Below are 13,377 nucleotides of genomic sequence, written 5' to 3'. Positions count from 1 at the left end.
AATTTTGTGGTATATCTTGTGTTAAACTTAATAGATTTTATCAACTTTTTTTTACATTTATTCAATGAAATAGTATAGTTTTATGAATCTCTCCTAATTTGTGCTTAAGAGTAAAAACATGCTTTTTAGGTCTTAAAATTGCTAAATTTATTTCACTTTAAGAGTGAAGTACCAACCCGACCCCTGTCCATTTCCAAGAATGACAACGCGACCCCTCAAAATAAAATCGATCCACTTCGGTCCCTATCCCCTGATTCATCACACAATGCGGTCCCTGTGGGTATTTTTCCGTCAACTCTGAACGGAAAATGCTGACGTGTCAGGTTCAGAAATGAACAGGGGTCTAATTGTCTCAATTTAAATTGGTTAGGAGTTTATTTGTCCTTATAATTTTTTAAACAATATTTTAATTAATAAATTATTTAAATTTAAAAATATCATTTATTATGAAACTAAATAAATAATTCTCAAATATAATTTTTAAATACATGAATAATAAACATTAAAATTCAGTTAATACATTAATAATAATAACCCTATGATATACTATTAGTACTATGATCTAGATAATTTTTCACAATAAAGTGAAAACTAATGAACACATTACTTGATATATAGTAAAATATTTTTGAGTAATAACAAATTTAATTTTTTATCTCTTTAAACTAAATTAATAATTCTATTTGATATCTTTGTACTAAAATACACTATCAGCAAGCTACTAATACTAAATGAAATAATTAAAGGTTGGAATTCCAACTTAATATTTCTGCGTGCTTGGAATGGTTGTGTTTCCAGATAAGTCTACCACTTCATTGAACTCGAAGTTTCAGCCTCTACTTCGCGATTTTCATCGAATTCCAACTTACAGTTGGGGGCAGCCAATCTAACACACCTATACAGGTCGTTCTGTCGTACATCACGAGACAACTGTAAAGAGATGGATGGGTCACTCATACTGCTTTTTGTTTGGGCGTGGGAGCGTATGCCGCTCCTGGCACCTATTCCCCGCGATCAGTTCGATGATGTTGGTATTCCGCTTGTGCGACAGTATTGTTTTTTACTATACTTATTGCTATTTTTATTATTGTTGTTGTTGTTGTGGTTGTTGATGTTGCAATCATTCTGTTTTTTTTAGGTGGAATCATTGGCGCCGACATACAAGATATATACGGAGACCTACTGCGCATTTTAGGCGAGGACTCGATGACATGGGAGTTGACGATGTAAGTTTTAACCATTAATGTCCAAGGTTTTTATTCAGAAGAATAATTTTCCTAATCGGCCTCTTGGTAACTAATGTACAGTTTATATGGCGGCCGTATATGGGAGTAGGGGTTCTGATGACCTCGTTGTCCATTTGTTTTTGTGCTCTACAAAGTCACCGCTAGTGTCATTCGAGTGCATAGAATGGCACCCGACAGATCAAGTTAGACGACAGTTCGGGATACAACAGCTTCCACCAGGCCCTGCATTCGACCTTGGTCGTGATCATTGCAAGTGGTTGACAGGCGCACAGAACCATGACTGGAGAGAGATTTACAGTCAATGGATTAACATGTGGAGCTCTGACCGCTATAACACATTGCAGTTAGGCGAGGAGATTGTTGACTTTCATCATCTCTCGGTGTACTACGTGTGGTATACACAGTAGTACGAGGTTCACCTACGACTGTCAGATAGAGTTGCAGGTGAAGAGGTTGGCGCAAAAAAACTACAGGATCAACAGAAAGAACCAGCTGGACTTCAGCAGCAAGTCCCCCCTCATGAGCAACAGTTTCAGGTATTATTATTAATTATTATTATTTAGGTTTATCAATTATGATTAATTATTTTTAATTGTAGTTAATTATTAACTAGGTGCCGGCATATGAGCACCATTATCAGATGCCGGCATATGAGCAGCAATTTTAGGTGCCGACATATGCCTGGCAGTTTCAGGCACCGGATTTTGACCAACAGAGACAGTTTCCAGTATATGAGCAGCAAGCACCATACATACCGGAATCACAACTACATCAGGCTGCTAAGCCCTTCATACCACAGATGGTAATTCTAGCTTATGGTTTTTTAGTCCGTTGGGTGGATCTGACACCCTCAGCTTGTCTCAGGTTCTGAAAGATACAGCATATCTATTTCCGACGCCAAAGCAGGAATAGCCTGCTCCTTCTCAGCAGTCTACTAGTCGTCGCGCCACATCAGGTCATGCCAATGACTTCGACACGAACCTATCGCTGGGTCATGTAGATCATCCCGATCCTTCCGCACCACTGCATACCCAGTTGTTTGATTTGAATGAATACCTGCAGCAAGAAGAGGGAGGTTTGGGATATGACCTTCAGCACTGGTATGATCTTGGTGGAGCGAGTGCTCCGGAGACGAGCACTGGCGGAACGAGCATGCCAGATTTCGATGGTCCTGACGTTGGCGGTTGTTTGGATGCCGATGTGTGTTAGCATCATCCGTATAACTTACAGACACAGACTGCCCCACCGGACAAAAACACTTGATCTTTGTATTCAAAGAAGGCGCGCGAGGAAGTAGTCTGTTGCAGTTGATCTTGGTGTGCTTGAGTTTAGCTTTGTTTTCAGTGTTGTATTCTATATTCAGTGTTGTATTCAGTATTGTATATTTAGATGATTCTATTTAGTATTATTGTTATTGTATATTTAGCTTTATTCTCGTATAACTGTTTGAAATTATCCGGTTGCACTTTTAATTTATATATTTATTTGCAATTCAGTGTTTACCTCATACATACATAAATTGCGCAATAACAAAAAAAGTTACACAACGAGGTTAAAATATTTATTTATTAATAGGTGTTAACTAGTTTAAAATAGACAACTAGATTACATAAAAAGTTATATATAATCGTGAAGTATGTCATCACAAAGTTACACAAAAAAGCTTAACCACTAAGGACCTCCAGTGGAGCTTAGACCTGCGCGCTGAGGACATCGGCTGCGGCTATGTCCCTCGTGTTCACATACAGTACACCGGTGGAGACCACGCATATCTCGCAAATCAATCTCATTCAAGTAGCGGGTTAACTTCGGTCTTCCTTTTGTCGCGTGCCTCAATGTCCAGTTGGCTATCACCTTCGCACCTTCATATCTATCCCATGTAGAGGGGTCACCCATCGAAACAAACTCGCCTCTGTATACCTTGCAAATTCCAGACATCTTGTACACGTCATGCACATATACTTGCCAATCAAGACGCTGGTTAGCGCAACGTGCAAGAACGTGACGACATGGGAGTCACTCGACCTGGAAATGGCCACAGTCGCAGTGTCGTTGCGCAAGGTTAACAGTGTACACAGAACCATCTTGCATTTCGCGAACCTCAAACATCTCATTGCGCTTGTCGAATCGATTGACCACAATGTTGCCTCGGTGTTCTTCCGAGTAAACAATTTGTTAAGCCGATAGAAAGTAGACCTAACAATGGCAGTCACAGGAAGGTTGCGTGCACCTTTCAGGACAGAATTTATGCACTCTACCAAGTTTGTCGTCATATGTCCCCAGCGATGACCCCTGTCGAATGCCAACACCCATCTCTGAACACCGATGTCATCGCATCATTGAGTATATGCCTCACCCCGCTCTTTTAGCCTCTGTTAGTTTTGTTGTACTTCGATTCTGTCCAAGAATAGCTTGTTGAACAATTCATTTAATCGTAAGCAGATACCACAAAATTACTATGAATAGGACCATAACAGCGAAATGAAATACCTGTGTTAACCACGAGTTTATGTAAATACGGAGCCTTGAACCTCCTTAAGAAGTTGGACCCGATGTGCCTGATGCAGTACATGTGCCACGCTCTTGGTGGTGACCATGCACCGTTACTGCGAGCTACTGCAGCGTCGATGGAGGTATGGCGGTCAGAAATAGTTCCCACGCCATCAATGGTGACAACATATCTCCGCAATTTGGTTAGGAAAAACTCCCACGCGTCTGCCGTTTTACCCTCGACTATCGCAAATACAATAGGCACAATGTTTTGGTTTTCATCTTGTGCAACCACAACCAGAAGTGCACCTTTATATTTTTCATACAGGTGTGTGCCATCAACCTGCACCAGTGGCTTGCAGTGTATGAATGCTACAATACACGGATAGAATCTCTAAAAAATGCGGCGCAGTACTCTTACACCTTGAACCTCCTCACTCTCACAGTAAATGGGGAGAGTTTTAATTTGAACACGAGACCTTGGCATCTTCGCAGTCATTGCTTTCAACCATACTGGCAGAGTCTGGTAAGAAACTTTCCAATCACCAAAAAATTTTGCGACAAATTTCTGCTTTGCCAACCAAACCTTGCGGTAACTTACAATGTAGTTGAATATGGATTGAACTTCTGCAATAATAGACTTCACCTTTATCGACAGGTCTGCTTCGACCAACGACTTAATAGCCTCTGCAATTGTATGAGTCCAACTTGGCATGATCTTGTGAAATCGTGCCGATGGTGCACATGTGTTTTTCATTGTATCTTCTGATCTCCCAACAAGCTTTCTTTCAAATCAAGCTAGCTCGAATAAGCCAATCGCACCCTGCACCATAACCCTTGCATTTCGCATAGAATGTCTGCGACTCAAACTCATACACAGTATAATCAACTCCTCTAGAGATAGTGTAGCTTTTGATTGCAGAAATTACCAACTCTCTCAAACCAAATTCTATTCTGACACTAAATTCACCATCTTCCGCCGCAGCATTGCCTTCACCTACGACATGCGCACCACTATCAGTCAAACAAGGCAAATAAAATAAACACTATAGGTAACTTGAATTAATAATCATAACATACCCATGTTTGCATATTCAGGAAATTTTGGGGCATGGCTTCGAGATCTAGAGTCCAGATAAAAGACGGAACACCAAACGGGTGATGGCTTACAATCGCATCCACTTCATTTTGCACCGCCATATTGCCTGCCAAGTCTCCGTCATCATTTTTGTTATCGACATCAAAGTTGGCTTCGAACTCCTCTTCACTGTCATTATTATCTTTTTCCTAATCTATATCCCCGAACTCATCAATATTGACCTCCTCGCCAACCTTGCCTAACTTCAACTACTGTTCGAACTCAACGTATAGCTCTATCATCGGCATGTGAAATCGAATTTGTTGATAAATACATAACATCTGCTGCATACTGACATCGTCAGTGATGGGTATTATTTGAAACTGTATCAGCCCACCAAATACTTGTACAGGATTCCTTTATAAAATATTACTCACCCTTTTCGAAATGTAGTTTTGAATGTTATTACAAATCCTATTTTGCAACTCAACAAAACTCATGGTATATGGAATAGCAAATGACAACGGACATTCACAAATAAAAGTCACTCTTTCATGTGTGTTTGGTATAACCTCACCGTTATAATACACTCGCGAATTTGCAATATTTTCCATAACTTCAACCTCACCTAATCCGACTTTTTTGACACACCTAACTGCCAAAAAAACTAAGAACTATGACATATGTGCAAGAAAGAAGAATAGGATGAGTAGAAGTGGAGTGAGGCAAGTTGAACGAGTCTTGCTTCTTATTTATAGGCAAGACTCCTGGTTAAAATATTTTTTTAAATAAAACGCAACCTTCGTATCTATGCATCTTAAAAAAAAGCTGAAACAAAAAGTAAAATGCAAGCTGCATTTTGTTATTTTGTTGTTTCAAAAAAAAGCTACCCATCACTAAATGCAGGTTGCGTTTGAGCTTAAACCGAAGTAAAAAAAATTTGACAACCTTAAAAAAACAAAACACAGGTTGCGTTTGTTTTGTTTCCTGAACAAAAGAAAAAAAAAAGAGTAAAACGTAAGGGTTGACATCATAGCAGTAAAAAATTTGTCCATATATTTATTTCATTGCACAACACCAACATTTTTTTCATAACAAAAAAAATCAGACGGCAGATGCATGATGTACATTCATGTGAAGTTCATAAAATAAGAGAAATAATAGAAGGTTATTAGAATTTATTATTTTTTTTCATTACTTAGTTAATAATTTAATTTTTTTAATCTAATTTTTAATATATCAATCTAATAATATCTTTTATCATATATTTATAAATGTTAATAACTAACTAATTATCAAAAATAATAAATGCTGATAATTTTCTAATATTTTTCGTAAACTAATATAAATTTAGAATGAGAGAAAAAAGTTAATAGTTAGCGAGTAGAATTATTATTGTTACAGTATTGTTTTTTTTAATATATTATTATATTATTACTAAAAAAAATATATTAAAATTAGGACAAATGACTTGGTTAAACTAAATGCATTTCAATATGTCCTGAATGTCCCAAACTGAAAATTGCAACGTTAAAGTTTTAATATTGATTTCTATATAAATCGAATTCACTCAATTCGATTTAGCCTAACACGTAGTAAATCGAATTTAAATTATTCGAATTAAGTGAAAAAAGAATTTGAATGCAAATCGGGTCGAATCAATTCGAATTATGCTCGTGGTAAGAAAATGAATAAATCGAATTTAGTGAATTCGATTTCAGAAAACATGTAAATCGAATTAACACGATTCGATTTAGCCCACGGAATTCAAAACCAACATAAATCGAAACCACTTATTTCGATTTGATGGTTCTGTAAATCGAACTTACTTATTTCGATTTATATGCAATTGGAACGAGCATAGTTCAAATCAAATTGATTCGATTTCCTTGCTTCTTTGCTATATAAAGAAATCGAAGTCACTTGATTCGAACCCAGAAACCTCATACCCCACCCCTAACCCCACCACCCAGTTCCGGAATTCTCTGAAAGTAACTCGATTTGGACTGACTCTGCATGCATGGAGGACGACCCGAATCGTCTGTATTGACTTGATGGAGTCGCGCATATTGCTGGAGCCATCCACCTCGAGGTTAGTATTTTTTAATATTTAATTTATTTTTTAAATAAATTAGTAGTTAGTTAGAATTGTTAGTGTGAAATTTTTAAAATAAATCCAGAAACAGATATTTGAATTTAGTTCATGTCAGACTTAGTGAATCATTAAGTATATAATAGGGTTAGCTGTAGAGTAATGAAAAGGGTTAAGTTCTGATTTTTATGTTTGTTAATAAAAAGAACATGTTTTTATCTCATATTAGTAATTTTTTTGTTAATACAAAGAATTGGATCGTGAGTAATGTAGTGGTTAGCGTTTCTATCTATAAAAGATTAGTAGGGATTCATTGTAAGAATGTTTGCAAAGTGATGGCATGCAATGTTGTGGTAACTAGAAATTTTGATGCATTGAGAGGTTTCTTTGTGACGAATGTGAGAAGTCATCTCAGCAGCATGAGACGGCAGCACAGTATGATGTTGGATGATAGGATCATTCCTTATTTGCAAATGGCTGGTCTGTACCATCTTGCAAGATTGAACAAGAGTTGGTTTCAGTTGGACGAGCCATTGGTCAGCGCCTTCGTAGAGAGATGGCGCCCTGAGACGCATGCATTCCACATGCTGTTTGGGGAATACACGATAACCCTACATGATACAGCGTACCACCTTGGTCTCCCGATCGACGGTCAGTATGTTAGCGGAGACCTGACAGACTTTTCACGGTTTATAGAGGGTGGCCGACCACCATGGGTGTGGTTTGAAGAGCTGCTCGGGGTATTGCCTCCTACGAACTGCATCGACAAGTTCACAGTGAAGTGCACATGGTTTGAGGAGACGTTTAGTGAGCTTCCACAGGGGGCAGATGACGAGACGGTTAGGAGGTATGCCCGTGCGTACATCATGATGTTCCTATCCACGCAGCTATTTGGGGACAAGTTAGGTACCCGCCTCCACATCCGATGGCTGCCATATGTCGCCAGGTTGGAGGACATGGGTCAGTACAGTTGGGGTTCTGCTGCATTGTCATGGCTATACAGGTGCATGTGCCGTGTGGCGAACAAAAATGTCGTCAAGTTGGCTGGTCCACTACAACTGCTACAGTCGTGGATCTTTTGGAGGTTCCCTGGATTCCAGTCAGACGGATATGATGTTTTCCATTGGTCATTGGTCTCTAGGCCATTTAGCCATGCGAACTATTTTCCATTTATTTAGCATACGCACCCGCTCCCGAACTCCTTGCACTTGCCATAGTACTTGCGGTGATCCGACTCCAATACCTTGTACTTAACCCCGCGGCGAATGCTATAGCTCTTCACGCTAAGAACGACTTCCTCTTTATCATGAAACTGCTGGCCGACCTGAAATTCAGCTACACCTCTTGCATTTTGCGAGTCTCTTGCCCCGAAGCCAACAGATACAGAGGGATCTTTCTGAGGTGCCATGGCATCCAAGTCCAGAGCAGAGAAGTGGGGGGGGAGTACTGATTAGTACCTGAACTAGATGCTCCCCCACCCACAGGTGGAGTCGTCCATGGTGTCTTCTCCTCTCTATCATCCGCAGTAACCGTTGCGGGCTCCACATCATCATCATCATCATCATCCTGCAATGCATCCTCAACCCCTCCAAATACCGAAACACATGGAGGAGAATTGGGCACCGCGCAAGCACCGTCTCCCAACGGTCCAGCCTCGCCAACTAACGCATCACAACTTTGATTCAAATTGACGGCAAACGATGGTGAAGCCACTAAATCTGGCTCGGGTGCAATCACCGGCACTGCTGACAAGGATCCAACAAGCAATGCACTAGAGATGGCTAGATGTCCTGTGGAGTGCATATTCCTGTTCGAGCCTCCAGAACTAGATGCCACATCCACAACTTTTGCCAACAACTCCGGAGTCCTCACCTCAAGAAACTGACGGCGACAATGAAACAACACCTGCATATATCTTCGTCACTGCTAATAATGGATGAATCATACTTTACATCATCGCATAACACGGAAATCGGAATTCGATAGAACAACTTCTCCGCCCGTTTCACACCATGCAGTCCTAGTCTCTGGAGTATAGTATTCTTAAACTCAGCGAAACTTGTCGAAAGTTTGAGAAAAACACTCAGCGGGTCCTTATCAGTGAACTTAATTCCTGATCGCGTTTTCTTCTTAATGGACTCTCTATAGTGCACAAGAGCTACAAAACTCTCATCACTAACCATTGTGAATCTCACTCTTCTACAAAATTTCATATATCAGCTCGTTTTTATATACCTCATTACTTTGTAAATTGAAACATTTAAATTCAATTTACTCTAACGTTGGTTGCATGTGTAAATCGAATTTAGTTTATTCGATTTACGTCCATCTCTAAATCGAATTTATTCAATTCGATTTATATAAAAACGTGGTTTGAGACTTTGACGATACAATTTTCGGTTTGAGACATTCAGGATATATTAAAATGCACTTGGTTTAACCAAGTCGCCCTTAAAATTATGTTATATTGTTATTAAAATATTTAATGAAAGATAAATATTACGGTGTCTATCACGTTATATTTAAATTATATAAATAAATAAATAAATAAGATTTAATAAATTTTAAATATTTTATTTTTTATTTTAAAAAATAAATTAAGTAATTTAGATATCATTAAAAACAAACATCATATGAACGACTGAGACAAATTGACCAATTAATGATGGGACTTATATTTACAATTTCCATGTTTCACAAGTGGGTAGACTCTATAGTATAAAAATTAGCAGTGTTAGCAGTAGCACGCACTAAACACGCACACACCGTCATATCCCCGTAGTCCACAAATATGGGAGAAGACACCCATAAAGCACCAACAAGAAAAAGAAATCTCGAACTTGCCTTCTGTCACTCACTTTGTTCCCCTCCTCTTCAACTGAGAAAAACGACACACAGGGTTCACCAAAATTATCATCTGAAAAATCTTGGCTGAAAAACATCAGTCAGATATAGCATAACAAGTCAGAAAAGAAATGACTCATAAGAAGAAGAAAATCTCATCTTCGTCACCATCATCATGCGTAATCTTCGCAATATTTTTTTTCAGCCTCTCATGTCGCTGCCATCTCACACTCTCCGATCCAAGAATCTCAGAAGCAGGACTCAGCTGCGGCACAACCAAGGCCCCACTAGACTCCAACTACGTCCCAAGCTTCATCAAAGAAATGGAGTTCCTCTCTCAGCAAGTAACCGCTCATAACTGGGGTACACATTCCGTCGACGGCGGCGGTGGCACCGTCTACGGCCTCGCGCAGTGCTTCAACGACCTCTCCCACACAGACTGCCTCCTCTGCTACGCCGCAAGCCGGACCACCCTCCCCCGCTGCCTCCCCTCCCTCTCCGCCCGCATCTACCTCGACGGCTGCTTCCTCCGTTACGACCGTTACCGCTTCTACTCCGAGGAGACCGACCCCGTCAGGGACACCGTCAACTGCACCGGAGGGAATGTGGAGGGGGTGGCTCATCAGAGGAGTGTTGAGAGGGTAGTTGACAGTGTTGTTCTGAAGGCCGTCGCTAAAGGTGGCGGTTTTGCCGTGGGAGAGATTGATAGAGTTTACGCTTTGGCGCAGTGCTGGAAAACCGTCGGGAATGATGGTTGCAGAAACTGTTTGAGGAAAGCTGGGAAGCAAGTCAGAGGTTGCTTGCCTAAAAAAGAAGGGAGAGCCTTAAATGCTGGCTGTTATTTGAGGTATTCAACGGTGAAGTTCTACAATGAGCAGCGTGTAGTTGAAGCTGGAAGCAGTAAGCAACTTTTCCAAATTTTCATGATCATAATTGATATTAATTTATTACAGATTTAAACTCTATTTAAAGGTTTGTGGTTGACCAACTTGGGTTGGCTAACAAAAATTGTGTTCTTATTGATGTGGGTTCTTTTTCAGGGCCTCTTAGGAGAGGAGTAATAATAGCAGCAGTGTTAGCAGTAGCTGCAGTTATAATGCTTTCTATTTCAGCCTCTTATGCGGCCTTCACCAAATTCTCAAAGATTAAAAAAGGTGAACATACATTCTAACTATGAAATTAGTTTTTGTCGTTGTACTTGTACACCAATGTTGTGTGTGTGAACTTTCCAATGACGTGTTTCTTTTCTTCTGCATCGCGAAGAAAACAATAATCGTGGTCAGATTTGCTCTTCCATAAGGGAGTCTAGCTTGAATTACAAATATGAAACTCTTGAGAAAGCCACGGATTATTTCAACCCTTCAAGAAAAGTAGGCCAAGGCGGAGCTGGTTCGGTATTCAAAGGTGTTCTCCCAAATGGGAAAGTTGTTGCTGTTAAGAGGTTGGTCTTCAATAACAGGCAATGGGTGGATGAGTTCTTCAATGAAGTAAACTTAATTAGTGGAATTGAACATAAGAACCTTGTCAAACTATTGGGTTGTAGCATTGAAGGCCCTGAGAGCCTCCTTGTTTATGAGTTCCTTCCCAACAAGAGTTTAGATCAATTTATCTTTGGTAAGTCCTCTTTCTTAAATAAATGTATATGCATGGAAATATTAATCTGAAAATGTATCAAAAAGTGACAATGACAGGTAAAAGAAAACAAAGTAATTCTTTAATTACAAAAACTCACGAAGCTATTATGTGCGCCTTGCAGAAAAGAACAAAACTCAGAACCTAAACTGGAAGCAGAGGTTTAATATCATTCTTGGAACAGCAGAAGGGCTTGCATATCTTCATGGAGGCTCCAAAATGAGAATCATTCATCGAGACATCAAAAGCAGTAACATTCTTCTGGATGAGAATCTTACACCTAAGATTGCGGATTTTGGTCTTGCTCGCTGTTTTGGTGCTGATAAGACACATTTGAGCACTGGAATTGCTGGAACACTGTAAGTCCCCGGTTTATTCAGCATTTTTTATATTGTAGACCGTTGAGATGGAAAAAATAGAATATATAGGACTCATAAAATCATTGTCTTTCTTTAGATTTTGAGTCAAGGTGTGGCATCCAATCCACTATTGTGGTTACTAAAATATTTTGGTTGAAAAAACTGGAAATTAGCCTTGATTTAGAAGGAGCTCAACAAAATAGTGGAGCATTATGACAAACTAAGAAAATAAAATCAATGTCCACAAAAGAACTCAAAATCTGCACTCAATAAAAATTGTACTAAACTCCTGCATTGCCAACACTAGGATCCGATCAACCCTCTGCTGTCGATGGAAAATTCTAGATGCCCTTTTACTATTAACAATTTATTTTTCGGTTTTGGAACAGAGGTTACATGGCTCCTGAGTACCTAATTCGAGGACAACTTACCGATAAAGCCGATGTCTACAGTTTTGGAGTACTTGTTCTTGAGATTGTATGTGGCAGGAGGAATAATGTCTTCAGAGAGGACTCTGGTTCCCTTTTGCAGACAGTAAGACTTGAAACAAGCCTTGTTAATTTGTGTGCGTGCGCGTGAACGTGCGCTTGTGCTTTGAGTCTATGCATGCAATAATATATATGATGTTTGATTTACCACTGTGGAAAATTTCCCTTTTTGCAACAGGTTTGGAAACTGTACAGATCAAACACACTGGCTGAAGCTGTTGATTCTTCTTTGAGAATTAATGAGTATCCTTCAAATGAAGCTTTAAGAGTGCTTCACATTGGATTGCTATGCACACAAGCTTCTGCTTCCTTAAGGCCATCCATGACTCAAGTTGTGAACTTGTTAACTAATTCGAATTTGGATTTTCCTACACCAACTCAACCACCTTTTATGAACACGGGTGTGCCTGACTCAGATAGCTCCATTAGATCTTATAGCACAAATAGCTTTGTGTCAAATGCATTGAAGAAGATTGGAGTTTCCAACAGCTTCTCAGAGTCATCGAGTTCGCGCAGTTCGGATAGGCCATCATCAAGAATTGAAGAACCAATTGTCCAAGCTTGATTTCCCATATAATCCAATGTTTCGGGAGCTCGTTATAATTAGTTAGGAAGTAAATTATTTCTGAGAACCGTGACTAAAGTTGAAAAAGTAGTTCACTGATCACTAACCATAGAAATTTGAGTAATATAGCATATTTGAATTTTGTTTCCTTTGACTATTCAAATAAGTAATTTCTAGCACATCTTGAAAATTCTTCATTAAGCTTAGTCATCAATCTTGAACCTTTCAATGCACTTCATGATTCTTCTAGTATGGAGGTGATGAGTGCAACTTCCTTTCAATTCCAATTCAATTTGATTTTGAACTTCTTCATTGTTGTAGAATGTTGTAGTTATACTACTCTCTTGAATGTTCTTGGTTATTCTCCAAACTTCCAACATCTTCTAGTAAATAGATGATTATTGTTTTCAACTCAAACTTTTCTTCTTCAATTCTTTAACCATGCTTCATAAAGATTTTAGTCCATGCAAGTTGATTTAAAATTTTAATCAACATTTGTAGTTACCATTCTTTCATAATTTTACGAGTTAATTAGCATTGTTCATATATCAACTGGATGATAAGTCTTTACATTTGAGTAAA

General features: G+C 39.1%; 3 protein-coding genes across 3 annotated transcripts; 2 read left to right on the top strand and 1 right to left on the bottom strand.

Moving 5' to 3' along the window:
* Positions 1-7,242: 7,242 nt before the first annotated feature.
* On the top strand, positions 7,243-8,085 carry LOC107494995 (protein MAIN-LIKE 2-like). Its single transcript, XM_016116029.1, has one exon. It carries the CDS (start codon positions 7,243-7,245, stop codon positions 8,083-8,085), a length of 843 nt encoding a protein of 280 aa, XP_015971515.1.
* On the bottom strand, positions 8,082-9,090 carry LOC107494998 (uncharacterized). Its single transcript, XM_016116030.1, has 3 exons — positions 8,860-9,090; positions 8,390-8,812; positions 8,082-8,303 (listed from the first exon to the last, which is right to left on the bottom strand). Exons 1-3 carry the CDS (start codon positions 9,088-9,090, stop codon positions 8,082-8,084), a joined length of 876 nt encoding a protein of 291 aa, XP_015971516.1.
* Positions 9,091-9,672: 582 nt separating this feature from the next.
* Positions 9,673-12,936, top strand: LOC107495091 (cysteine-rich receptor-like protein kinase 42). Its single transcript, XM_021125194.2, has 6 exons — positions 9,673-10,651; positions 10,792-10,905; positions 11,015-11,365; positions 11,508-11,742; positions 12,132-12,276; positions 12,409-12,936. Exons 1-6 carry the CDS (start codon positions 9,883-9,885, stop codon positions 12,793-12,795), a joined length of 2,001 nt encoding a protein of 666 aa, XP_020980853.1. The 5' UTR covers positions 9,673-9,882; the 3' UTR covers positions 12,796-12,936.
* The last annotated feature ends 441 nt before the right edge of the window (positions 12,937-13,377 follow it).

This window comes from Arachis duranensis, chromosome 6 (genome assembly GCF_000817695.3).
Source record: "Arachis duranensis cultivar V14167 chromosome 6, aradu.V14167.gnm2.J7QH, whole genome shotgun sequence".
Taxonomy (NCBI): domain Eukaryota; kingdom Viridiplantae; phylum Streptophyta; class Magnoliopsida; order Fabales; family Fabaceae; genus Arachis; species Arachis duranensis.
This window is presented reverse-complemented; position numbering and strand designations above follow the sequence as displayed.